Here is a 26,514-nt window from a genome sequence, read left to right as displayed (position 1 = left end):
GGATCATCCCAATCCTTGTGGGATCATCCCAATCCCTGTGGGGTCATCCCAATCCCTATGGGATCATTCCAATCCTTATGGGATCATCCCGATCCTTGTGGGCTCATCCCAATCCCTATGGGGTTATTCCCAATCCCGTTGGGATCATTCCAATCCTTGTAGGATGATCCCAGTCCTGGTGGGATCATCGCAATCCCTGTGGGATCATCCCCATGTCTTTATTCCCCCTTCCACCCCAGGGATATTTTCCCCCAAATTCCCTCCCCAGATGTGCCAGGAGAGGAAAAATCCCAAAAAAACCTATAGAGTTTGGGGAATTTGGGGAAAGGATCCTTGAATTCCCAAGAAATCCTAAGAAAACCGGGGGATTTGGGGATTTGGGGACAGGGTTGGGCTCAGCTTTCCCTGGATTTCATCCCATCAACAATGAGGGATGTTGCCATCCCAAACCTTGTGGGATCATCCCAAACCCTGCCCTTCCCCCTCCATCCCAAGGAGATTTGGCCCTAAATTGCCAGAAAACCCCAATAAATTTGTGGGATTTAGGGGAAAGGATCGGGCTCAGCTTTGCCCACCCCAATCCCTATGGGATCATCCCAATCCCTGCCTTCCCCCTCCACCCCAGGGGGGTTTAGCCCCAAATTCCCAAAAAAACCCCAATAAACCCCCGGGATTTAGGGGAAAGGATCGGGATCAGCTCCCCCTGCCCTTCCCCCTCCATCCCAAGGAAGTTTTTCCCAAAATTCCCAACAAATCCCAATAAAACCTCGGGATCTCGGGAAAGGATCGGGCTCAGTTTTGCACATCCCAATCCCTGTGGGATCATCCCAATCCCTGCCTTCCCCCTCCATCGCAAGGGGGTTTAGCCCCAAATTCCCAAAAAAACCCCAATAAAACCCCGCAATTTAGGGGAAAGGATTGGGATCAGCTCCCCCTGGATTTGATCCCAGTGGGAACGAGGGATGTTCCCATCCCAGTCCCTGTGGGATCATCCCAGTCCCTGTGGGATCACCCCAATCCCTGTGGGATCACCCCAATCCCTGCCTTCCCCCTCCATCCCAAGGGGGTTTAGCCCCAAATTCCCAGAAATCCCCAATAAATTTGTGGGATTTAGGGGAAAGGCTGGGGCTCAGCTTCCCCTGGATTTGGTCCCAGTGGGAACGAGGGATGTTCCCATCCCAATCCCTGTGGGATCACCCCAATCCCTGTGGGATCACCCCAATCCCTGTGGGATCCTCCCAATCCCTGTGGGATCCTCCCAATCCCTGTGGGATCACCCCAATCCCTGTGGGCTCATCCCAATCCCTGTGGGATCACCCCAATCCCTGTGGGATCCTCCCAATCCCTGTGGGATCCTCCCAATCCCTATGGGATCACCCCAATCCCTGTGGGATCATCCCAATCCCTATGGGATCACCCCAATCCCTGCCTTCCCCTCCATCCCAAGGAGGTTTAGCCCCAAATCCCCCCAAAACCCCAAGAAATTTGCGGGATTCGGGGCAGGGACCGCGCTCCGCTCCCGCCGCTGCTCATCCCGGAGCTCCCATCCCATTCCCGACCCTGGCCGTCCATCCCAGCAAATCCCAAATCCCGGGAAAAGCCGGGAGCCGCCCCCTGCCCCGAGCCCGGCCCCGAGCCCCGCTGGGCCGGGTTTAAATCCCCAAAGCCCCGCGCGTGGCCCCCGGCCAAGGCTCCATGGAGGGCATAAAGATCCCAAAGTTTTCCCGAAATCCCAAAGCGCCCGGAGCCTCCCGGGCTGCATGGCCGGGCCGGGCCGGCCTTTAGACCGAGCTTAGCAAAGCCCGGCTCGCCGCGGGAGTCGCGGGCGCGGCCGGAAGGAGGGGAAGAAGGAAAGGAGGAGAAGGTAAACCTGGATTTGGGGTTTTGCCCTCTTTCCCCTCCCCTTTCTGTGGGGTTGGGGTTGTTTCCTCTCCCGGCTCGGCTGAGGATTCCAGGGGGGGAATTTGGGATCGAATCCTGCCCGGGGGGGTGCGGGAATTCCCAAAAATCCCTCAAAAATCCCCAAAATCCCAAATTCCGGTCCCCCAGCAGGGATTTAACCCCCAGAGGTCCCAAATCCTGCCCTGGGGGTGCCGGAATTCCCAAAAATCCCCCAAAAATCCCAAATTCCACCCCCCCAGCAGGGATTTAACCCCCAGAGGTCCCAAATCCTGCCCTGGGGGTGCCGGAATTCCCAAAAATCCCCCAAAAATCCCAAATTCCACCCCCCCAGCAGGGATTTAACCCCCAGAGGTCCCAAATCCTGCCATGGGTGTGTGGGAATTCCCAAAAATCCCAAATTCCGATCCCCCAGCAGGGGTTTAACCCCCGGGTTCCCTTTTCTTGGGGGCTGTGTCATTCCAGGATCAGAGAAATCCCCAAAAAAATCCCAAATTCTGCCCCCAGCAGGGGTTTAATTCCCGGTTTTCTTTTTCGTGGGGGCTGCAGAATCCCAGGATCAGGAAAATCCCAAAACTCCCAAATTCTGCCCCCCAGCAGCGCTTTCATCCCGGTTTTCTCTTCCCTGGAGGTTCTGGCATTCCAGGGTCAGGAAAATCCCAAAAAAATCCCAAATTCCGTCCCCCAGCAGGAATTTCACCCCCAGTTTCCCTTTCCCTGGGGGCTGCAAAAATCCCAGGATCAGGATTTGGGATTCTGGGAATGGGGGAACTGGGGGAATTTTGGGAGAATTTTGGGATGGGACCAAGGAGAACCAGGAATAGGATTGGGAATGGGGTTGGGATCAGGAATGGGGTTGGGAATGGGGTTGGGAATAGGATTGGGAAGAGCTGGAGCAGCTCCCGGGATTCTGGGAAGGGGGAACTGGGGGAATTTTGGGGGAATTTTGGGATGGGAACAAGGAGAACCAGGAATAGGATTGGGAATGGGGTCTGGAATGGGATTGGGAAGAGCTGGAGGAGATCCCGGGGTTCTGGGAATGGGGGAACTGCAGGGATTTGGGGGGAATTTTGGGGTGGGATCAAGGAGAACAGGAATGGGATTGGGAATGGGAATGGGGTTGGGAATGGGTCTGGGAAGAGCTGGAGAAGGTCCCAACTCTCCCAGGATTTTGGGAATGGGGGAACCGTGGGGATTTTGGGGTGGGCTCAGGAATGGGGTTGGGAAAAAGCTCCTCAATCCCTTGGGATTGTTCCGGAATCCCTTGGGAATCTCTGGGATGTTTGCGGGGTTTGGAGAGCTCCGGGGCTGCTTTTCCAGAGGCTTTTCCCAAAAAAATCCTGGGAGAGGCTTTGGGTGTTCAGGAGCTTCGTCCCTTCGTTCCCACAGCTTTTTGGGGATCGTTTTGGGGCCGGATCACCAAGTTTGGGGTCTCTTGGGGGCAGTGCTGGAGTGGGATCCAATCCTAAATCCATGTTTAGGATTTGCAGGGATCAGGATTGGGAATTAAGGGCAATCCTGATGATCCCAACCCCTCAGCCCAAGAATTCCCTGGAAAACCCTGGAATGAAATTCGGATCATGTGGACTAAAAACAGGATTGGGATTTGGGAATTCCCTCCTGGATCCCTTTTCCATTCCCCCTTTTCTTCTGGGAATTCCCTCCTGGATCCCATTCCCGGTTTTATTTTGGGAATTCCCTCCTGCATCCCATTCCCAGTTTTATTCTGGGAATTTTCTCCTGGATCCCATTCCTGGTTTTATTCTGGGAATTCTCTCCTGAATCCCTTTCCCATTCCCGGTTTTATTCTGGGAATTCCCTCCTGGATCCCATTCCCGGTTTTATCCCGGATCCCGGAATTCCCGGGAGCAGGGGGTGGGGGAGGGGCGGCAGTTTCCCGGAGCGCTCCAAGGCCGCGGGAGGAGCGGCGGGATCGGATTCCAAGGAAAACGCGGGAGCTGGGAAGGGCCGGGCCAGGAATGCGGATCCCGCTGGGATTTGGAGTTCCCGCCTCTCTTTTTTGGGATTTCGGGAGTCAGGAAGGAGCTGAGGGATCCAATTCCATGGGGGGACAATTCCTGGGGCGCTCCAGAGGTGGAAAATCGGGAAGGAGCCGGGAATGAGCGTTCCCAGATAATGGGGAATGGACTGTTCACTGAAAATCGGGAATGAGCCTTCCTGGAAAATCGGGAATGAGCCTTCCCTGTCCTGGAAATCGGGAATGGACTGTTCCCTGACTCCTGGGAGGCTGAAAAAATTGGGAACTTCCAAACCCCATTCCCAAAATCCCAAATCCCAAACTCCATTCCCAAAATCCCAAATCCCAAATGCCATTCCCAAATCCCAAACCCCATTCCCAAAATCCCAAATCCCATACCCTATTCCCAAAATCCCAAACCCAAAGCCCATTCCCAAAACCCAAACTCCATTCCCAAAATCCCAAACACAAACGCCATTCCCAAATCCCAAAGCCCATTCCCAATTTCCCAAATCCCAAATGCCATTCCCAAATCCCAAACCCCATTCCCAAAATCCCAAATCCCATACCCTATTCCCAAAATCCCAAACCCAAAGCCCATTCCCAAAACCCAAACTCCATTCCCAAAATCCCAAACACAAACGCCATTCCCAAATCCCAAAGCCCATTCCCAATTTCCCAAATCCCAAACCCCATTCCCAAAATCCCAAACCCAAAGCCCATTCCCAAAACCCAAACCCCATTCCCAAAATCCCAAAGCCCATTCCCAGCTCCCAAACCCGGACTGGATTTTGGGTGGGATTTGAGATCAGTGGGATCCCAAACTGGGATTTGGGATGGGTTTTGGGATGGAATTTGAGATGGGGGTTTGGAATGGGGTTTGGGATTTGGGATGGGATCTGGGATTGGGTTTTGGGATTTGGGATCACCCTGACAAGGACCGTGGAGGGGGCGGGCTCTGATTCCCGGTGGATTTTTGGGAATGGAGGCACAAATCCCACATTTTCCATGGGGGCATGGGGGGAATCCCAGGAAAATCTGCCGGGGCCGCCGTGCCAGGGGTGACAGTCGGTGCCAGTCGGTGACAGTCGGTGACAGTGCCACTGCTGGGGGCAGCTGCGGGGGTCTCTTGGATCTGTAACGATCCCAATCCCAATTCCAGCCCCAGTCCTGATCCCGATCCCGATCCCAATCCCGGGGGAATTCCAGCGCTGGAGCAGAGCCAGCCCCAGCTGTCCCCTCACAGCCTGGGGACACTGGGGACATCCCAGACCTGTCCGCGGGGTGTCCCCAAGCCCTGGGGTGTCCCCAAGGGTGACCATGGAGCTGCTCCTGCTGTCCCCTGGGGACACTTGGAGCCATCCCAGACCTGCTCCGGGGTGTCCCCAAGCCCCGGGGTGTCCCTGAGGCCGCTCTCCCTTGGGGACATCGGGGACATCCCGAGCCGTGCCCTCAAACCCTGCAGTGTCCCCGGGGCTGCTCCCGCTGTCCCCTCCCGGCCCTGGGGACATTGGGACATCCCCGGGGTGTCCCCAAGCCCCGGGGTGTCCCCAAACCCCTCAGGTGGCATTTAGGGACGCTGGGGTGGTCCCGGCCCCAAAGTGCTCCCGGAATTCCCGGGATGCCGCTGGTGGCACTTCGGGGACAGCGCCGCTGCCCCTCCCCCCCCGCCCCGCGACCTTCGCGCCGCTTTTCCAGCGCCGAGAATTCCCAGGAAAACCCAAACAAAGGCGGGATCGGCCCTGGGAGCGGCCCCGCTCCGGGAACAGCGGGAATTCCGCTGGGAATTGGGATCAGAGCCGCTTCTCCCGGTGTTTTCCCCACTTTTCCCGGCGATTTTCCCCATCCCTTTCCCACTTTTCCAGCCCTCATCCCACTTTTCCTGGCGTTTTTCCTCCTTTTCCCAGCTTCTTTCCCACCTTTCCAGCCCCCATCCCTCTTTTCCCTGTATTCTTCCCTCTTTTCCCTGTATTTTTCCCTCTTTTCCTAGCATTTTCCCCATTTTTCCCGGAGTTTTTCCCACTTTCCCCGTCCCCTCCCCCTTTTCCAGCCCCCATCCCTCTTTTCCCGGCACTTTTCCTGGCATTTTTTCTACTTTCCCCCACATTTTTTCCCCACTTTCCACTGTGTTTTTCCCACTTTTCCAGCCCCCATCCCTCTTTTCCTGGAGTTTTTCCTGCTTTTCCCAGCCTTTTCCCCACTTTTCTCATCATTTCCCCCACATTTCCCAGTTTTTTCCCATTTTCCAGCCCCCTCCCACTTTTCCAACCCCCATCCCACTTCTCTCTGCATTTTTCCCACTTTTCCCAGTGTTTTTCCCACTTTCTCAGCATTTTCCCACAATTTTTTCCCACTTTCCCATCATTTTTCCCTCTTTCCCATAATTTTTCCCACTTTTCCCAGTGTTTTTCCCACTTTCTCATTGTTTTTCCCACAATTTTTCCCACTTTCCCATCATTTTTCCCTCTTTCCCACAATTTTTCCCACTTTCCCGGGATTTTTCCCGCTTTTCCAGCTGCGGGGGAGGGGCGGCCATGGCCCCCAACGGCTCCGCGGGATTTCGGGATTCCCCCCTGGAGCCGGGAATTTTCCTGGATGAGGATTTGGGATCCGACTGGTACATCTACGAATCCACGGAGCCCGCGCCCCACGATGAGTGAGTGGCCCCAAAATGGCCCCAAAATGGCCCCAAAAGTGGCCCCAAAATGTCCCAAAACATCCCAAAATGTGCCGCCAAAATGTCCCCAAAATGTCCGAAAAAGGTCTCCAAAACTGTCCCCCGAAAGTCCCCAAAATGTCCCTAAAAATGTCCCCAAAATGTCCCCAAAATGCCCTAAAAGTGTCCCAAAAGTGGCCCCAAAATGTCCTAAAAGGGGCCCAAAATTTTCCCCAAAATTGTCCCCAAAAGGTCTACAAACGTGTCCTGAAAATGTCCCCAAAACGTCCCCAAAATGTCCCCAAAAGTGTCTCCAAAAGGTCCCCAAAGTGGCCCCAAAATTTCCTCAAAATGTCCCCAAAAGTGGCCCCAAACTGTCCCTAAAAATGTCCTAAAAGGGACCCAAAATTGTCCCCAAAAGATCCTCAAACGTGTCCCGAAAATGTCCCCAAAATGTTCCCCGAAATGTCCCCAAAAGTGTCACCACAAAATCCCCAAAACTGTCCCCAAAAGTGCCCCCAAAATATTCCCAAAATGTCCTCAAAATGTCCTCAAGTGTCCCTTCCCACAGTTTGGACCCTCTAAAATCCTGGAAATTTTGGTCATTCCCAGATTTATTCCTGGCTTTTTAGCCGTGGAATTTTTGGGGCCAGCCGTGTCATTCCCAGATTTATCCCCATCAAAATCTGGGATTTTTCCCATTTTTCCTGGCCCTTTTAGGGTCAGACCCACCCAAATCTGGGATTTTTCCCATTTTTCCAGCCTTCTTCCCGACGCCATCCCGGAATGCCACCCCACGATCTCCCCCCAGCTGTACCACACCATCATGGCTCCCATTTCCGTGAGTATCCGCCCCAAAATTCCCATCCCCATCCCAAAATTCCTGGAAAAAAACCCCAATCCCACATCCCCGCGTTCCATTCCCTTTCATCTTGGAGGGGTTTTCCCGCCTAAACCACCCCAGAATTCCCGGATTCCCAGGATTTCACTTCCCTGTGGGATACAAACTCCAAAATTCCTCCCAAATCATTCCCGGGTCTGTTTTCCATGGATTTATGGGGTTTTCATGGGATTCCCACAATTTCCACGATTTCTAGAACCCTTTTCCATGGATTTATGGGACCTCCATGGGGATCCCATAATTCCCACCATTCCCGGGTCTCTTTTCCATGGATTTGTGGGGTCTCCGTGGGGTTCCCGTCATTCCCACCACTCCCAGAAACCTTTCCCATGGATTTATGGGGTTTCCATGAGGATCCCATCATTCCCAGAACCCTTTTCCATGGATTTATGGGGTCTCCGTGGGGTTCCCATCACTCCCATCATTCCCAGAACCCTTTTCCATGGATTTATGGGGTTTGTGTGAGGATCCCATCATTCCCAGGTCTCTTTTCCATGGGTTTATGGGATTTCCATGGGGTTCCCATCATTCCCATCATTCCTAGGATCACTTTTCCATGGATTTATCGGTCCTCCATGAGGATCTCATCATTCCCACCATTCCCACCAGTCCCAGATCACTTTTCCATGGATTTATGGGGTTTCCATGAGGATCCCATCATTCCCAGGTCTCTTTTCCATGAATTTATGGGGTTTCCATGGGGTTCCCATCACTCCCAAGTCCTTTTTCCATGAATTTATGGGGTTTCCATGGGGTTCCCATAATTTCCATGATTTCCAGAACCCTTTTCTATGGATTTATGGAACCTCCATGGGGTTCCCATCATTCCCAGGTCTCTTTTCCATGGATTTATGGGGTCTCCGTGGGGTTCCCATCATTCCTAGGATCACTTTTCCATGGATTTATGGGTCCTCCATGAGGATCCCATCATTCCCACTATTCCCAGAACCCTTTCCCATGGATTTATGGGGTCTCCCGGGGGTTCCCAGCCCTCCAGGACCCTTTTCCATGGATTTCCGTCCCGTTCCAGCTGGCCGTGATCCTGGTCTTGTCCTTCCTGGTCAAGCGCCGCCGGCTCCACCTGAACTGCTGGAACGGCGTCCCGGGATTGCTCAGGTACGGAATTCCCAAAATTCCACTGATCCCTCCCTGGGAAGGGCTCGGAATTCCCAAAATCTCCTCCCTGTAAAGGACTCAGAATTGCCAAATCCCCACCCTGGAAAGTCCTTGGAAATCTGAAACTCCCATCCTTGGAGAGGACCTGGAATTCCCAAAATCTCCTTCCTGGAAATGACTTGGAATTCCCAAATCCCATCCTTTTAAAGGGCTCAGAATTCCCCAAATCACCTCCATGGAAAGGGCTCGGAATTCCCAAACCCTGCTGATCCCATCCCTGGGAAGGAGTGGGCATTCCTGACATCCCTGGGAAGGAGCAGGAATTCCCAAAATCCCTGGGAAGGATCAGGAATTCCCATAGTACCTCCCTGGGAAGGAGCAGGACAGGAATTCCCCAAAATCCCTTGCTGGAAATTACTCTGAATTCCCAAACCCTGCTGGTCCTTCCTTAGAAAGGGCTTGGAATTCCCAAAATCCCCTCCCTGGGAAGGAGCGGGAATTCCCGACATCCCAAAGTCCCTGGGAAGGAGTGGGAATTCCCGAATTCCCAGGGAAGGAGTGGGCATTCCCAAGGTCCCTGGGAAGGAGCAGGAATTCCCAAAACCCCTGGGAAGGAGTGGGCAATCCCAAAATCCCAAGGTCCCTGGGAAGGAGCGGGCATTCCCAAAATCCCTAGGAAGGAGTGGGAATTCCCGACATCCCAGGGAGGGAGCGGGCATTCCCAAAATCCCTGGGGAGGCGCAGGAATTCCCAAGCTCCCAGGGAAGGAGCGGGCATTCCCAAGGTCCCAGGAAGGAGTGGGAACTCCTGACATCCCTGGGAAGGAGTGGGAAATCCCAAAGTCCCTGGGAAGGAGCAGAAATTCCCGACATGCCTGGGAAGGAATGGGAATTCCCAAAGTCCCTGGGAAGGAGTGGGAAATCCCAAAATCCCAAAGCCCCTGGGAAGGAGCGGGCATTCCCAAGGTCCCTGGGAAGGAGCGGGAATTCCCAAAATCCCACGGTCCCTGGGAAGAAGCAGGAATTCCTGACATGCCTGGGAAGGAGCGGGAAATCCCAAAATCCCAAAGTCCCAGGGAAGGAGCGGGAATTCCTGACATGGCTGGGAGGGAGCGGGCATTCCCGAGCTCCCAGGGAGGGAGCGGGCATTCCCGAGCTCCCAGGGAGGGAGCGGGCATTCCCGAGCTCCCAGGGAGGGAGCGGGCATTCCCGAGCTCCCAGGGAGGGAGCGGGCATTCCCGAGCTCCCAGGACGGAGGGTCACTGCGGCGGGGCCGTTGCAGCCCCGGGAACCTGCTGGAGCAGGACGGGCACCGCGCGGTGGCCGCGGCCGTGCTGGCGCTGCTCTGCTCCGAGCTCTGCCGCCTGCTGCTGCTCGAGCCGCTGCCGGGGACACGCGCGGGGACACCCGCCACGCGTGGTGAGACACGGGCCACAGCCTGGGAAGGGCTCGGGGCTCCCAAATCCCACCTGGGAAGGGCTCGGGGCTCCCAAATCCCACCTGGGAAGGGCTCGGGGCTCCCAAATCCCACCTGGGAAGGGCTCGGAATTCCCAAAATCCCCACCTGGGAAGGGCTCGGATTCCCAAATCACATCCCTGGGAAGGGCTCGGAATTCCCAAAATCCCCACCTGGGAAGGGCTCGGATTCCCAAATCACATCCCTGGGAAGGGCTCGGAATTCCCAAAATCTCCACTCTCAGAAGGGCCCAGAATTCCCAAATCCCCACCTGGGAAGGGCTCAGAGTTCCAAAATTCCAGATGGGAAAGGCTTGGGGCTCCCAAATCCCACCTGGGAAGGGCTTGGGGCTCCCAAATCACATCCATGGGAAGGGCTCAGAATTCCCAAATCCCATCCATGGAAAGGGCTTGGAATACCCAAATCGCATCCCTGGGAAGGGCTCAGAAATCCTAAATTCTGCACTCTGGGAAGGGCTCAGAATTCCCAAAATCCCCACCCTGCAAAGGGCTCAGAATTCCCAATCCCATTTCTAGGTAGGGCTCAGAATTCCCAAAATCCCCTCCATGGAAAGGACTCAGAATTCCCAAAATCCCCACCTGGGAAGGGCTTGGAATTCCCAAAATCCCCACCCTGGGAAGGGTTTATAATTCCTAAATCCCCACCTGGGAAGAGCTCGGGGCTCCCAGATCCCACCTGGGAGGGGCTTGGATTCCTAAATCCCCACTCTTGGAAGGGCCCAGAATTTCCAAATCCTCACCTGGGAAGGGCTGGCTGGGCTGGTGGCAGTGACCCCGTGTCACCAGGGTGGTGGCAGTGTCCCCAGGGCAGTGTCCCCAGGGCAGTGTCCCCAGGGCTGTGGCAGTGCCCCCAGGGTGGTGTCCCAGGGTGGTGGCAGTGTCCCAGGGTGGGACAGTGTCCCCGGGGCAGTGGCAGTGTCCCCAGGGCAGTGTCCCAGGGCAGTGTCAGTGTCCCGGAGGGGACTGGACTGTCACCCCCCGGTGACCCGGTGTCGCGCTGCGGTGGCGCTGTGCCGTGCAGAGTTCTGGAAGGTTCTGGCGCTGCTCTACGTCCCCGCGCTGTACTCGCCCCTGCTGGCCTGCGCCGGCCCCCGCCACCGCCTGGGCTACGCCGCGGGGACCCTGCTGGCCTGGGGACACTGCGGGGCGCACGCCTGGCACCGCGCCCAGTGTCCCCTGGCGCCCAAGGTGGGTGGCACCGACGTGGCACGGCCTGCTGCGCTGGCACTGATGGGGTGGGGCTCCCTTGTCACCTCCTGGGGTGGCCCTGAGGTGGCACAGCTTGCTGGGGTGGCACTGAGGGGTGGGGCTCCCTTGTCACCTCCTGGGGTGACCCTGGGGTGGCCCTGAGGTGGCACGGCTTGCTGGGGTGGCACTGAGGCGGTGGGGGTCCCTTGTCACCTCCAGGGGTGTCCCTGAGGTGTCATGGCTCCCTTGTCACCTCCTGGGGTGGCCCTGAGGTGGCACAGCTTGCACAGCTCCTTTGTCACCTCCAGGGGTGTCCCTGAAGGGTTGTGGCTTCCTTGTCACCTCCTGGCGTGGCCCTGAGGTGGCACGGCTTGCTGGGGTGGCACTGAGGGGTCATGGCTCCCTTGTCACCTCCTGTGGTGGCCCCAAGGGGTTGTGGCTCCCTTGTCACCCCCTTGAGTGACTCTGAGGTGTCACAGCTTGCTGCGGTGGCACTGAGGAGTTGTGGCTCCCTTGTCACCTGCTGGGGTGGCCCCGAGGCCAGGAAAAGGACAGCGGAGGTGGCCCAAAGTGGAGGTGGCGTCCTGGGGTGGCCCTGAGGTGTTGTCACCTCCCAGAGTGGCCCTGAGGGGTTCCCTGGCCAGCTCCCAGTGTGTCCCTGCAGTGCCCCTGGCTGGGCTGGTGGCAGTGACCCTGTGTCCCTGAGGGTGGTGTCCCCAGGATGGTAGTGGTGACGTGGTGTCCCCAGTGGGGTGGCAGTGGCCCCAGGGCAGTAGTGCTGTCCCCAGAATGGTGGCAGTGGCCCAGGGTGGTGGCAGTGTCCCCGGGTGGTGGCAGTGACCCCGTGTCCCTGTCCCGCGCAGATCCACCGGCTGTACTCGCTGCTGTCCCATGTCCCCGTGCTGCTGTCCCTGTCCCTGCTCAGCCTCTGGTACCCGGCGCTGCTCCTGCGCAGCCTCCGCAGCGGGGACAGCCCCGGGCCGCGGGTACGGACACGGGAACTCGGGATCGGAATCGGGGTTGGGACTGGGATTGGGATTGGGACTGGGATTGGGATTGGGATTGGGATCAGGATTGGGATTGGGATCGGGGTTGGGATTGGGATTGGATTCGGGATCGGGATCAGGATTGGGTTCAGGATTGGAATCAGGATCAGGATCAGGATTGGGATTGGGATTGGGATCAGGATCAGGATCAGGCTTGAGATTGGTACCCGGCGCTGCTCCTGCGCAGCCTCCGCAGCGGGGACAGCCCCGAGCCGCGGGTACGGACACGGGAACTCGGGGTCGGGATCGGGACTGGAACTGGGATTGGGATTGGGATAGGGGTTGGGATCAGGATCAGGATCGGGATGAGGATTGGGATCGGAATTGGGATTGCGCAGCCTCCGCAGCGGGGACATCCCTGAGCCCTGGGTACAGACATGGGGATTTGGGAATTCGGGAACTCTGGATTTGGATTAGGACGAGGATCAGGATTGGGATTGGGGTTGGGATTGGTACCTGGCACTGCTGCTGTGCAGCCTCCAGAACAGGGACAGCCCGTAAATATGGACATGGGAAATTGGGAACTCAGGAATTTGGGACCTCAGGATTGGCCCACGGGAGTGGGATTGGAATTAGGATCAGGATTGGGATCAGGATCAGGATTGAGAGCCTGGTTGGGATCAGGATCAGGATTGAGAGCCTGTTTGGGATCAGGATTGGGATTAGGACCAGGATTGGGATTGGGCTCTGGATTGGGATTAGGATCTCTGTGCATTCCCCTCCCAGCTCTGCTGTTGGGGGTCCTCTGTTACTATCCCGGGACTTGGTTTGGGATTGGGATCGGGATTGGGATCTCCATGCGTTCCCCTCCTGGCATTGGCGCTGGGGTTCTCCATTGCTATCCCGGGACTGGGTTTGGGATCGGGATCAGGATCTCCACGTGTTCCCCTCCCCCTGCTGTGGGTTCTCCGTTGCTGTCCCTGCACCAGCAGCGGGGTTGGGAAATTCCTCCGGGATAAATCCCTTACACAAGAGGCTCCCGGATCAATGGCTCCGTTCAGGCCGGCTCCGGGCTCTCCTCGTTTTCCCGGATAATCCCCGGAGCTTGGGGCTTTGTTGAGCAGGGAGGAGGGAAAAGCGGGAAAGGCCTGAGGTGACCCTGACAGGGAGGGAACGAGGGATCCCAGAGGGGTTTGGGAACAAAATCCCACTTTATTCCCACTTTTCCATACCAACACCGCACATTCCGTATGCTGGCTCGGGGTCGGGAATTCCCATCGGGATATGCCTGGGATGAGGGGGTGGCCAAGGCAGCTCTGCCACCCTAAATCCACCCGTTATTCCCAGATTTCCGGGAAAAGCTATTGCAGGAAGTACCTCAAGGCCGTGCTGTCCAAGCGGGGCCGGAAGGGGAGGTAAGGATGGAAATTCCCATTCCCGACAAATCCCATTCCTGGCAAACCTCATTCCCAAAGGTCGGGAATGTCACCCTCTCCCACTTCCCGCAGCTCCGTCAAGATCGAGGAGAGCCTCAGCTCCCGGATCCGCTCCTACCTGCTCTCCTACATCTACATTCCCGAGGAAGGTGGGCACCTGGAAAATCCCGTGGGATCAGGGATTGGGATTTATGGATCAGCCAGGCCATTCCCAAAATCCCGGGTTGCTCCAAGCCCTGTCCAGCCTGGCCTGGGTTGGAGCCCAAATCCAGCCGTGCTTGGGGCAGGGATTCACAAATCCATGGAAAAGGGGTCCTGGGAGTGATGGGAATGGTGGGAATCCCATGGAGGCCCCATGAATCCATGGAATTATGGGAAACACATGGAGATACCGTAAATCCATGGAAAAGGGTTCTGGGAATGATGAGATCCTCCTGGAGACCCCATAAATCCATGGAAAAGGGGTCCTGAGAGTTATGTGAACACCATGGAGGTCCCATAAATCCATGGAGAAGGTGTCCTGGCAGTGGTGGGATCCTCATGGAGACCCCAAAAATCCATGGGAAAGAGTCCTGGGAATGATGGGAACCCCATGGAGGCCCGTTTCCATGGAAAAGGGGTCCTGGGAAAGATGGGATCCTCATGGAGGCCCCATAAATCCGTGGTAGTGATGGGATCCTTGTGGAGAACCTATAAGCCCTTGGAAAAGGGGTCCTGGGAGTGATGGAAACCCCATGGTGGCCCCATAAATCCATGGAAAAGGGGTCCTGGGAATGATGGGATCCTCATGGAAGCCCCATAAAGCCATGCAAGGGAATTGTCCTGCACCGAGGAGGGGAAATCCTGGGAATGCGGAGCCAGGCTCTTTCCATCCATGGAGGGGGCAGGGAATATCCCAAATTTCCATGGAAAAGCAGGATGGAGCCCCATCCATTCCCGACTGTTCATCCCAGCAGGAATTCCCTGTGGAAATCCCATTCCACAGGGTGTTCCCTTTGCTGGGTGCACCCTGATCCTGCTCACACCCCAAATTCCCAATTTTCCCTCCAGGATTCCGGATCCCGCTGAAGCTGGTGGTGTCTGTCACCGTGGCCGTCGTCGCCGTCTACCAGGTGACACCAGGGACATTCCCAGAGGATCCCGGTGTTAAAATTCCTTCCAGAATTCCATGCTCCCGTAAATCCCTAAATCCCATGGGATCCAAGCTGTAAATCCCTGAATCCCACAGGATCCATGCTGTAAATCCCTAAATCTCATGGGATCTGAGCCTTAGATCCCATGGGATCTGGGCCATAAATCCCTAAATCCCATGGGATCCGTGCCGTAAATCCATAAATCCCGTAGGATCCAAGCTGTAAATCCCAAAATCCTGAGGGAATCGCGCCGTAAATCCCACAGGATCCAAGCCATAAATTTCTAAATCCCATGGGATCTGAGCCATAAATCCCAAAATCCTCTGGGATCCGAGCCATAAATGCTGCAGGATCCACACCATAAATCCTGAAATCCTGCGGGATCCCACAATAAATCACGAAATCCCGTGAGCTGTGAATCCTGCGGGATCCAAGCTGTAAATCCCAAAATCCTGTGGGATCCATGCCGTAAATCCCTAAATCCCGCGTGATCCAAACTGTGAATTCCTAAATCCTGCGGGATCCAAGCTGTAAATCCTGAAATCCCACGGGATCCGAGCCGTAAATCCCAAAATCCTGTGGGATCTGAGCTATAAATCCCACGGGATTCAAGCCTGAAACCCTGCGAGATCCAGCCATAAATCATGAAATCCCATAGGATTTGAGCTGTGAATCCTGCAGGGTCCAAGCTCTAAATCCCAAAATCCCATGGGATCCAAGTCATAAACCCTGAAACCCTGCGAGATCCAGCCATAAATCATGAAATCCTGTGGGATTTGAGCTGTGAATCCTGCAGGATCCAAGCTGTAAATCCCCAAATCCTGTGGGATCCAAGCCGTACATCCCTAAATCCTGCAGGATCCAAGCTGTAAATCCCAAAATCCCATGGGATCCAAGCCACAAATCCTGAAATCCTGCGAGATCCAGCCATAAATCATGAAATCCCGTGGGATTTGAGCTGTGAATCCTGCAGGATCTCAGCCGCAAATCCATAAATCCCGAAATGCGGAGGGATCCGTGCCGGAGCTGAGGTGGCCCTGTGTCCCCGCAGGTGGCCGTGCTGCTGCTGGTGGCCGTGGTGCCCCCGCTGCGCATTGTCCGGGCGGGAATGACCAAGGACGTGGTGGTGCTGCTGGTGCAGTTCGGGCTGGTGCCCTCGCAGGGCGCGGCCGCGCCCGGGGACCTGGAGCAGGAGCTGCGCACGGCGCGCCACTTCCTGTGGGCGCTGGAAGGTGCAGACCGGCCCCAGCCCCAGCCCGGTCCCGATCCCGATCCCAGTCTCGATCCAGATCCTGATCTCGATCCCGATCCCAATCCCAGTCCCGATCCTGATCCCAATCCCAGTCCTGATCCCGATTCCAACCCCAGTCCTGATTCCAATCCTGATTCCGATCCTGATCCCAATCCTGATCCTGATCCTAATCCCGATCCCAGTTCTGATCCCAATCCCAGTCCTGATCCCGATCCTTATCCCAATCCCAGTCTTGATCCTGATCCCAATACTGATCCCAGTCCCGATCCCAGTCCTGATCCCAATCCCAGTCCTGATCCCAATCCCAATCCCGATTCCAATCCCAGTCCCGAACCCAATCCTGATCCCGATACCAGTCCTGATCCCAATCCCAGTCCTGATCCCAATCCCAATCCCGATTCCAATCCCAGTCCCGAACCCAATCCTGATCCCGATACCGATCCTGATCCCAATCCCAGTCCTGATCCCGATCCTTATCCCAATCCCAGTCTTGATCCCAATCCCAATCCTGATCCCAATACTGATCCCAGTCCCAATCCCAGTCCTGATCCCAATCCCAGTCCTGATCCCAATCCCAATCCCTATACCGATCCCGATTCCGATCCTGATCCCAATCCTGATCCCGACCCCAACTGGAGCAATGCTCCAGAGGGGATTCGAGAGGGATTTCCCAATGATTCCTGCCTTGGATGATTGGATGGGACAAATTTCAGGGGGATTTTGGGAGGATGGGATGGGGAAAATTCCAGGGGGATTTTGGTAGGATTCCTTCCCAGAGGATGGGATGAGGGGGATTTTGGAAGAATGGGATGTGGTAGATTCCAGGGGGATTTTGGGAGGATTCCTCGTCTGGAGGATGGGATTGGGAGGATTCCAGAGGGATTTTGGGAGGATTCCTCACCTGGAGGATGGGGTGGGGCAGATTCCAAGGGGATTTTGGGAGGATTCCTCACCTGGAGGATGGGACTGGGAGGATTCCAGGGACATTTCCAGAGGATTCCTGGTCCAGAGGACAGGATGGGGCAGATTCCAGAGGGATTTCCAGAAGATTCCCTGCCTGGATGATGGGACAAGGAGGATTCCAGAGGGACTGCGGAGGATTCCCTGCCTGGAGGATGGGATGGGGCAAATTCCGGGGGCATTTTGGGGGGATGGGATGGGGCAAATTCCAGGGGGATTTTGGGAGGATGGGATGGGGCAGAATCCGGGAGGATTTTGGGAGTAGGCGGCAGGGATTGGGTGGATTCCAGAGGGATTTCGGGAGCAGCTGGCAGGGATGGGGCTGTGCCAGGCTGGCGCGTGCCAAGGCGGGAAGAGACTCCGGGAAAAGCCGTTGGGAAGAGCCGGAGGGAAGAGCTGGAGGGAAGAGCCGGCAGATGCTGCAGGCCTGGAAACGTGCTGGAAGCGAACAGATGGGCCTGGATCCCTGGAGAGTGGAAATCCTTGGATGGGGGATGCGGGAAGAGCAGGGAAGAAGGAATAGCAGGGATGAGGGAGTTCCAGGAATCAGGGAATTCCAGGGATCAGGGAATAGCAGGGGTCAGGGAATTTCAGGGATGAGGGAATAAGGATGAAGGGATAGTAGGGGTGAGGGTATTCCAGGGATAAAGGAATTTCAGGGATGAGGGATTTTCAATAAAGGAATTTCAGGGATCAGGGAATTCCGGGGATCAGGGAATAGCAGGGATGTTCCCCTCCTTCCTTGGGATCCCACCAGCTCCAGGGAGGATTTCTGGGGTTTTTCCTGGATCCCCAAGCCTCTTTCATCCTATTTTTTCCCTCCTCCCTCTTTCCCAAGACCCCCAGCCCAGCCCAGCCCTGCCTATCCCAGGTCTCTCCAAGGATTTTCCTGGGTTTCCCTTCCCCTTTTCCCTCGCTCTCTCCCCTCCATCCCCCCTTGGGAGCTGAAGGAGTGAGTGACAAAAGAGGAAACTGAGGCACGCTGACAATCCCAAGGTCTCCATCCCTGAGGTGCAATTCCCAGCAGAACCCCGCTCCAGCGTTATTCCCAACCCCAATTCCAGAATTTTTCCCGTTTTTCCGCAGTGTGCTACATCTGCTCGCTGGTGCTGTGCTGCCTGCTCACCTGCGCCATGCTGCTCCGGAGCCTGGGCATGCACAGGTGGGGCCGGCCCCGCTCCCGGCATTCCCAGTCCTGAGATTCCCATTCCCGAGGTTCCCATTCCCGATATCCCCAGCCCCATTCCTGATGTTCCTGGCCCCATTCACAGTTTTCCCATTCCTGATGTCCCTGTCCCCATTCCCAATGTTCATATTCCTGATGTCCACAGCCCTATTCCCAATGTCCCCATCCCCATTCCCAATATTCCCTGCCCCATTCCTGATATTCCTTCCCCCATTTCCAGTGTTCCCATCCTCATTCCCAATGTTGCCATTCCCGATATCCCTGTTCCCATTCCCGATGTTCTCAGCTCCATTCCCAATGTCCTCATGCCCATTCCCAATATTCTCAGCTTCAATCCTGATATTCCCATCCCCATTCCCGATATTCCCAGCCCCATTCCCAATATTCCCATTCCCAATGTCCCTGGTCCCAGTCCCAATATTCCTGTCTCCATTCCCAGTGTTCTCATTCCCAGTGTCCCCATCCCCATTCCCAATATCCCTGTCCCTATTCCCTATGTTCCCATTCCTGATATCCCTGCCCCCACTCCCGATGTCCCCATCTCTATTCCTGATATCCCCATCCCCATTCCCAATGTCCCTGGCCCCATTTCCAATATTCCCATCTTCATTCCCAATGTTCCCATCCCCATATCCCCATCCCCTTTCACAATGCTCCTATCCTAATTCCGATATTTCCATTCCCATTCCCAATATTCCCATCCCCATTCCTGATGTTCCTATTCCCAATATCCCCATTCCCGATGCCCCCATCCCCATTCCCGATATCCCCATCCCCATTCCCGATGTCCCCGTCCCCATTCCCAATGTCTCCACCCCCATTCCCGATATCCCCGCCCCCATTCCCGATATCCCCGTCCCCATTCCCAATGTCTCCGCCCCCATTCCCGATGTCCCCATCCCATTCCCAATGTCCCTGCCCCCATTCCCGATATCCCCGTCCCCATTCCCAATGTCTCTGCCCCATTCCCAATATCCCCGCCCCCATTCCCGTTGTCCCCGCCCCCATTCCCGATGTCTCCACCCCCATTCCCAATGTCTCTGCCCCATTCCCGATGTCCCCGTCCCCATTCCCGATGTCCCGGTCCCGGGCCGGGATCAATCCGCGCCGTTTCCCACCCAGGTCCAACCTGCGGGCGCTGTACCAGGGCGCCGTGCTGGACGTGTTTTCCAAGGCCCACATCCTGCGGCCTTCCCGGGAATCCCTGGTCTGCTGGATGGCCTTCTCCAGCTTCCAGGCGGCCTTCGCCTGCCTGGGTAACGGGATTTTGGGATCACGACGTGGGGATCCCAATTTTCCTAAGGATTCAGCAGCGATTCCCCATTTTCACCCCATTTTCAGGGGGGTTTTTAGCCCTCTTTCCTCAAATGGAATCTGGCAGGTTTTTGGAACACCGATGGTTGGGAACTGGGAAAAACTGGAAAAAATAATGGGAATAATTGGGTTGGGAATTCAAAGAGGAAGAAAGGGTGAGATGATGGCTGGGTGATGGAATTTTGGGATCACGGGATGGGGGATCCTGATTTTCGTTAGGATTAAGTGACAATTCCCTATTTTTGCCCTTTTTCCAAGAGAGTTTTTAGCCCGCTTTCCTCAAATGGGATCTTGTGGGTTTTGGGGAACACTGAATGGTTGGGAATTGGGAAAAACTGGAAAAATAATGGGAATAATTGCAAAAAAAAATCAGAAAAATTGGGTAGGGAATTCAGAGAGGAGTAAGAAGTGGTATGATGCCTGGAGAACGGAATTTTGGGATCATGGGGTGAGGATCCCAATTTTCTTATGGATTAAGCAGCAATTCCCTGGTTTTGCCCCAATTCCAGGAGGGTTTTTAGCCCCCTTTCCTCAAATGGAATCTGGCGGATTTGGGCAACACCGGCTGGTTGGGAATTGGGAAAAAATGGAAAAATAATTGGAAAAATGGGAAAAATGGGAAAAATTGGGTTGGGAATTCAAAGAGGAAGAAGTGGGTTTGGCTCAATCCCAAATCTTTGGGTGGGAAAAGCTCTGGAAGCCTCTTGTCCTTAGCACATTCTGGGGGTTCCTCATCCCCATCTCAATCTGGATCATCCTGGGAATGGGGTGGGGAACCCCAAAAAGAGGGAAAATCTTCATTCCAGCCCCAGGAATTGTGGGGACAATCCCTTGGGAATGCAGACCTGGTTTTGGGGACTAGTTTGGGGTTTTTATGGGATGTCGGGAAAGCCCCACGCAAGGATTTGGGGAATGAGAGCCATTTTTCCATCCCGGATTCCCGCTCCGTGTTCCCATTCCAGGTCTCCTGATCCAGCAGGTGATTTTCTTCCTCTGCTTCGTGGCCTTCACCTTCCTGGTGGTGATCCCACTCCAGCTCGGCACCAGCTCCCCGCTCTTCGGGATCATCCAGAACATGTGGTGAGCTGGGAAGGGCTGGAAACCCCAAGGAATGGTCCTGGATGGGTGTGGGATGTTCCATCTGGGGTTTTTCCAACACCGCTGGAGGTTTCTGCTGCCTGGGTGGTGCCTTGGGACAATCACGGTCTTTTGGGACATTCCTGTTGATTTGGGACATTCTCAGTGTTTTGGGGCATTCCCAGTGTCCCTCCTGCTCTTTGGGATCATCTGGAATATGTGGTGAGCAGGGAAGGGCTGGAAACCCCAAGGAATCATCCTGGATGGGTTTGGGATCTTCTGTTTGGGGTTTTTCCAACACCACTGGAAGCTTCTGCCCTTGGTGGTATTTTGGGACATTCCTGGTGCCTTGGGACACCCCCAGTGTTTTGGGGCATTCCCAGTGTCCATCCTGCTCTTCAGGATCATCTGGAACATGCGGTGAGCAGGCAAGGGCTGGAAACCCCAAGGAATGGCCCTGGATGGGTTTGGGATATTCCATCTGGGGTTTTTCCAACACCGCTGGAGGTTTCTGCTGCCTGGGTGGTGCCTTGGGACATTTGCAGTCTTTTGGGACATTCCCAATGTCCATCCCAGTCTTTGGGATCATCTGGAACATGTGATGAGCCCTTGGGAAGGGCTGGAAACCCCAAGGAATGGCTCTGGATGGGTTTGGGATGTTCCATTTGGCATTTTTCCAACACCGCTGGAGGTTTCTGCTGCCTGGGTGGTGCCTTGGGACATTTGCAGTCTTTTGGGACATTCCCAATGTCCATCCCAGTCTTTGGGATCATCTGGAATATGTAGTGAGCCCTTGGGAAGGGCTGGAAACCCCAAGGAATGGCCCTGGATGGGTTTGGGATGCTCCATTTGGGATTTTTCCACCACCACTGGAGGTTCCTACCCAAGGCAGTGTTTTGGGACATTCCCGGAGTTTTGGGACATTCCCCGTGTCCTTCCAGGCCCTTCTGGCTGACCCTGGTGGTGGCCGTGCTCCTGCAGCATCTCCTGGCCCATTTCCAGTTCCTGGAGCAGCATTCCCTGCAGAAGGAGATCACCAACAGGTACAGGGACACCGCCATCGTCCCCCATTGTGCCCAGGTGTCCCCCATTGTCCCCAGAGGGGTTTGGCAGGAATTCCAGGCTCCCAGGAGGTTTCTCCAGATGTTCTGGCCTGGGTTTTGGTGGGGTGGCACCGGCGAGGCTGGCCCTGCTCCACTGACCCCGTTTCCAAGGCTGGGCAAGCCCAGATCCCTCAGGATTGGCCGGGTGGGGTTGGTCACCGCTGGCAGATGTCCCTCACTCAGGGATGGCGTCACCACCTGTGAGCAAGGTGACAGAGGGACCCAGGTGTCCTCCCGGTGTGGCAGTGATGCTCTCCTGGAGCCGGTGTCCATCCCAAACCACCAGCAGATGTCCCTCACTCAGGGATGGTGCCACCACCAGACCGGGGTGACAGAGGGAGCTGAGCATCCCCTGGTGTGACAGCGACATTCTCCTGGAGCTGGTTTCCATCCCAGGCCACCAGCACATGTCCCTCACTCAGGTGGTGACATCACCTGAGACCACGGTGACAGAAGGACCCAAGTGTCCTGTGCCACCCCCTGGCAGGGCACAGAGGCTCTCCCGGTGTCCATCCCAAACCACGGCAGCTGTCCCTCACTCAGGGATGGTGCCACCACCCAAGACCGGGGTGACAGACGGACCCATGTGTCCTCCTGGCAGGCCAGCGAGGCTCTCCTGGAGCTGGTGGCCTCCATCCCAAAATCCCAACCCCACATTTTGGATGGTTCCTCACTCTCCGAGGAGACAAGGAGCTCCTGATGGTTCTCCAGGAGCCTGGGGTGGCGTTGGCTCGTCCCAGCGGGATGGAGCCACCTGGCCGGATGCAGACAGGGCCGGGCGGTGTGGGGTGGCCGGAGTTTTCCCGGGAAGGGCCATCCCGTGGCTCTGTGTGCCCTGCAGGCGCGCGCTGTACATCGTCACCTTCCTGCTCTTCCCTATCAACGTCCTGGTGGGCGTCATGGCCGCAGTGTGGCGCGTGGTCATCTCCGGCCTCTACAACGCCGTCCACTTCTGCCGGATGGACATCAGCCTGATGCACCGCGGCGTGGAGACCTTCGACCCAGGTGGGATGGCAAGAGGTCACCGTGCCACCAGCGGGGTCCTTGTCCCACCAGTGGGCGTTGGGATGGGGGCCCGGAGCTGCTGGGATTGAGGGTGGCCCCAAACGTTGGGAGTGGGACACCTGGAGCAGGTGGCTTCTCCTGATTCCTGCTTTTTATCCCAAAAAAAAGAGTGGTGACCTTGGAGCTTCACCAGTGGTCACCTTGTGTCCTGGGATAAAGAAGAAAGGACCTCAGGCTTTCCCCGTTTTTCCTGTGGGATTGAGGGTGGCTTGGAAATGGGACGATGGCAGCAGGTGGCTTCTCCCAGTTCCGGCTTGGTCCTGCTCTTTGATCCCAAAAAACAGGGGATGACCTTTGGGGTTCCACCAGCAGTTACCTCATGTCTCGGGATAAAGGAGAGGGGACCTCAGGGGAGCTTGGGGGACCTCGGGCCTTCCTCTGTTTTCCTGCTGGGATTGAGGATGGCTTCAGAACATTAGGAATGGAAAACCTGGAGCAGGTGGTGCCAGCTGGGTCCTATATATTTATCCCCAAAAATGTGGGATGAACTTTGGGGCTTCACCTCATCTCCTAGGATAAAGGGGAGGGGACCTCAGGCTGGTCCCTGCTTTTCCTGCCGGGACTGTGGGAGCGTGGAGACCAGAGCTGGATCTGTCCCTGGGCTCCGGGGTGGGAATAGGGAATGCGGTCCCCAACGAGGGCGCGGTGTCCCCGCAGGGTACCGCACCTACTGCCACTACCTGAAGGTGGAGGTCAGCCAGTGCCACCCGCTGCTGAAGGCCTTCTGCTTCCTGCTGCTCCAGCCCGGCCGGCCGGAGCCGCCGGCACCGCCCCGGGACACCCAGCTGGAGGAAGGTGAGACCTGGGGACACAGGGGGACTGGGGGGAAGGGACACGGTGGTGACCTCTGGGTGGCACCTATGGCTGGTGTGGGGACACATCCATCATCCATCCATGAATCCCTCCATCCATCCATCCATCATCCATCCATCATCCATCATCCATCATCCATCCATCCATCCATCATCCATCATCCATCATCCATCCATCCATCCATCCATCATCCATCCATCCATCCATCCATCATCCATCCATCCATCCATCCATCCATCATCCATCCATCATCCATCCATCCATCCATCCATCCATCCATCATCCATCCATCCATCCATCATCCATCCATCATCCATCCATCCATCCATCCATCCATCCATCCATCCATCCATCATCCATCCATCCATCCATCCATCCATCATCCATCCATCCATCCATCCATCCATCCATCCATCCATCCATCATCCATCATCCATCCATCATCCATCATCCATCCATCCATCATCCATCCATCAAGGGCTGATCCCACCCCAGGGATGGGATGGGGCTCTCTGGGGTGTGGTGGGATCTTGGTGGCTCCAGGGAAATGGGGCTGGGGCTGGAGTCTGGGAATCCTGGAATGCTTTGGGTTGAAAGGCCTTTAAAGCCCGTCCAGGGACACCTCCCACTATCCCAACCTTCTCCAAACCCTGTCCAACCTTTCCTTGGGCACTTTGGGCATCCAGGATCAGCCACATCTCCTCTGGGAATTCCATCCCAGGCAGGAATTCCCTCCCAACCTCCCCTTTCCCAGCAGGAATCCACCCCTCTGCACCTCATCCCAACCCTCTCCCGCTCTCCTGGTGCTTTTCCAGGCCCTGAATCCTCTCCCTGCTGCTCCCGTCTCCTTCCAGGCCTCCAGCTGATGCATCCCAAGCAGCCGGCTCCGGGGAGAGCGCGGATCCGGCGGATCCGGGCGCGCTGGTGGGTGGCCTACACGCTCCTGCACAACCCCTCGCTGACCGCTTCCCGAAAAACCGCGCTGGCCGATCCCGCGGCCAACGGCGCCCAGCTCGGCGTTCCCAGGCCCTGAATTCCCGGGAATCCCATCCCGTCTTCCATCTTCCATCCCCAAATTCTGGATGCTTCCCTCGCCCTTTCCCAGCCTTTGGACTCACTCTGAGGGTTTATCCCTAAATCCACATCAAGCCACTCCCAAGGTCCGGAGGTGACACCTCCAGCCTGGATGGAGCCGAGCCAAGGAAAACGTTCCCAGATCCCGAAAATATTTTGGGATTCGCTCCTGCAACCAGCCCGGTTCTCAGCAGCTTTTCCAGCACGGGACAATTCCCAGGGAACGGGGAGAGGAGCTGGGAGGGATCCCCAGCTGGCCAAAGGAATTCTCAACCACCAGGAATTACCCTGGGAGCTCCACGTGGGAGAAAATTCCCATTCCCGGCTTCTCCCTTCCCGATCCCAGCTCCATTTGGGCTCCGCATCCACTCCTGGGACATTTTTTTCCCCTGATTTTTGAAGGATCAAATCCCGCGCTGCTCCCCGTCCTCTTCCATTCCCGGTTTTGTGGTGATCCCGGGGTTTTCCAGGGCTGGGATCCGTGGAAAGCCTCCCTGGGAAGCGCAGGGGAAGGAGAATAAACAGATACCTCGTTCCTACTCCCGGGATGTGCAGTTTTCTTTGGATGTTCCCACTTCCAGCGGGATTTGGGACCATCCCAGCCCCGAATCCAGGGAACGGTTGGGATGACCTCGTCCAGCAGAGATTTCGGGGTTCTGCTCCAGCTGGGAACGTCAGGATCCGATCCGTGATCCCGCTTTAGGGCGGTTTTATGGGAAAACCACTCCCACAGCTTTGGGAAGGGTGGGAATGGGAATGGGGAATTCTGGGGAGAAAACACCAGCGGGATGGGAATGAGGTGGTGCTGGATCACCTCTTCCTGCTCTTAAATCCCGGCATTCCTGCCTTTTTGGGCTGGAATGAGCAGGATCCTGGTGGATCCCAAACACCCCAAGATTCCCTTGGGAATTCTCAGCCCACGGAACTGCCAGATCATCCTGGATTTCCTTTGGGGTTGGCCAGAGCTGCTCTCTGCAGGATCCCAGGGACCACATTCCCTCCTTCTGGAATGTTCCCAGTACTCTCAGGACGGTTTGGGGACACCGGGGGTGATTCCCGTGCTTTGGGGTTTCCTTGGGAACACCCCTCCCTTTTCCCAGGATTCCCTCCCAGCCCATCCCGACCCCTGCAGCTAAAAAGGCAGCCTGAAACCCCTTTAAAAATCCCTTTAAAAATCCCAAAAATCTCTAAAATCCCTTTAAAAATCCCTACAATCTGTGGCAGCTCCATGCTACGGGCGGGGCTGAATTTTGGGATCTGTTTTCACAGCCCCACCCAAGGCTCCCTGGAGATCCATGGAATTTCTGTGGTTTTCGGGATAGCAGCAATGTCCTGGGCGGGATTTGGGATTTTCTTCCCCTTCCTGGTGCTTCCCAACTCGCCTGGAAACCCCAAATCCTCATCCTCAACCCTGCTTCCCAGCTGGAATTTCAGGAATAATCCTGGATCCCGCAATTCCCAGGGATAAAATGGAGTTTAAAAGTCAGATCCTGTGAAATGCACCCAAAACTTCCATTGGGGCCACGGTTTTTATCCCACAGTGGGAAAAATTTATGGGAATCCAGGAGTTCCCCACAGAGACCTCGGCTGCCCTTTCCCTAAAATAACTCTGGACCAGGAATTTCGGTGCTGGAGAGCTCCAGGCTCTGATTTTGGGGTCGCTTCCATTCCCAGGGAGCTGCAGGGGGGGAATTTGAGGTATCCCAGGATTTTGGGGTTTCCTTCCAGGTTTGGGGGGGGGGGGGGGAGCAGGGAAATTTGGGGGATGCTCCAGAATTGGGAAGAATTTGGGGATTCTTCAGCACTGGGAAGGATTTGGGATAGCTGGGAATGACAGAAGTGTCCCCTGTTCCAGGAGGGTTGGGGACAATCTGGGGGGGCCCAGGAGCTGCTGGCTCGAGG

At 56.0% G+C, this 26,514-nt stretch overlaps 1 protein-coding gene across 2 annotated transcripts; it reads left to right on the top strand.

The window, feature by feature from the left end:
- The first annotated feature begins 1,581 nt into the window (after window positions 1-1,581).
- On the top strand, window positions 1,582-25,307 carry STRA6 (signaling receptor and transporter of retinol STRA6). Of its 2 annotated transcripts, none has more exons than XM_064389178.1 (18): window positions 1,582-1,864; window positions 6,393-6,533; window positions 7,296-7,374; window positions 8,465-8,550; window positions 9,832-9,968; window positions 11,047-11,213; window positions 12,077-12,199; window positions 13,547-13,614; window positions 13,708-13,784; window positions 14,686-14,747; window positions 15,820-16,000; window positions 18,067-18,142; window positions 19,289-19,422; window positions 20,443-20,560; window positions 21,499-21,600; window positions 22,502-22,665; window positions 23,383-23,520; window positions 24,354-25,307. In XM_064389178.1, exons 2-18 carry the CDS (start codon window positions 6,412-6,414, stop codon window positions 24,569-24,571), a joined length of 2,052 nt encoding a protein of 683 aa, XP_064245248.1. In that variant the 5' UTR covers window positions 1,582-1,864; window positions 6,393-6,411; the 3' UTR covers window positions 24,572-25,307. The 2 variants fall into 2 exon arrangements, with proteins under 2 accessions (XP_064245248.1, XP_064245249.1); XM_064389179.1 differs by having other exon boundaries at window positions 1,585-1,864; window positions 24,393-25,306.
- Window positions 25,308-26,514: the final 1,207 nt, after the last annotated feature.

Source organism: Passer domesticus, chromosome 14 (genome assembly GCF_036417665.1).
Source record: "Passer domesticus isolate bPasDom1 chromosome 14, bPasDom1.hap1, whole genome shotgun sequence".
In the NCBI taxonomy this organism is placed as follows: Eukaryota; Metazoa; Chordata; class Aves; order Passeriformes; family Passeridae; genus Passer; species Passer domesticus.
The sequence above is the reverse complement of the archived record's forward strand: the minus strand, read 5'-3'. Positions and strand labels throughout refer to the sequence as shown.

Excerpts from the sequence above, each read along its gene's own strand:
- STRA6 (XM_064389178.1), top strand. The coding sequence starts at position 6,412 with ATGGCCCCCAACGGCTCCGCGGGATTTCGGGATTCCCCCCTGGAGCCG. Across the intron at positions 7,375-8,464 it reads CCATCATGGCTCCCATTTCC|CTGGCCGTGATCCTGGTCTT; the intron begins GTGAGTATCCGC and ends GTCCCGTTCCAG. Across the intron at positions 11,214-12,076 it reads AGTGTCCCCTGGCGCCCAAG|ATCCACCGGCTGTACTCGCT; the intron begins GTGGGTGGCACC and ends TGTCCCGCGCAG.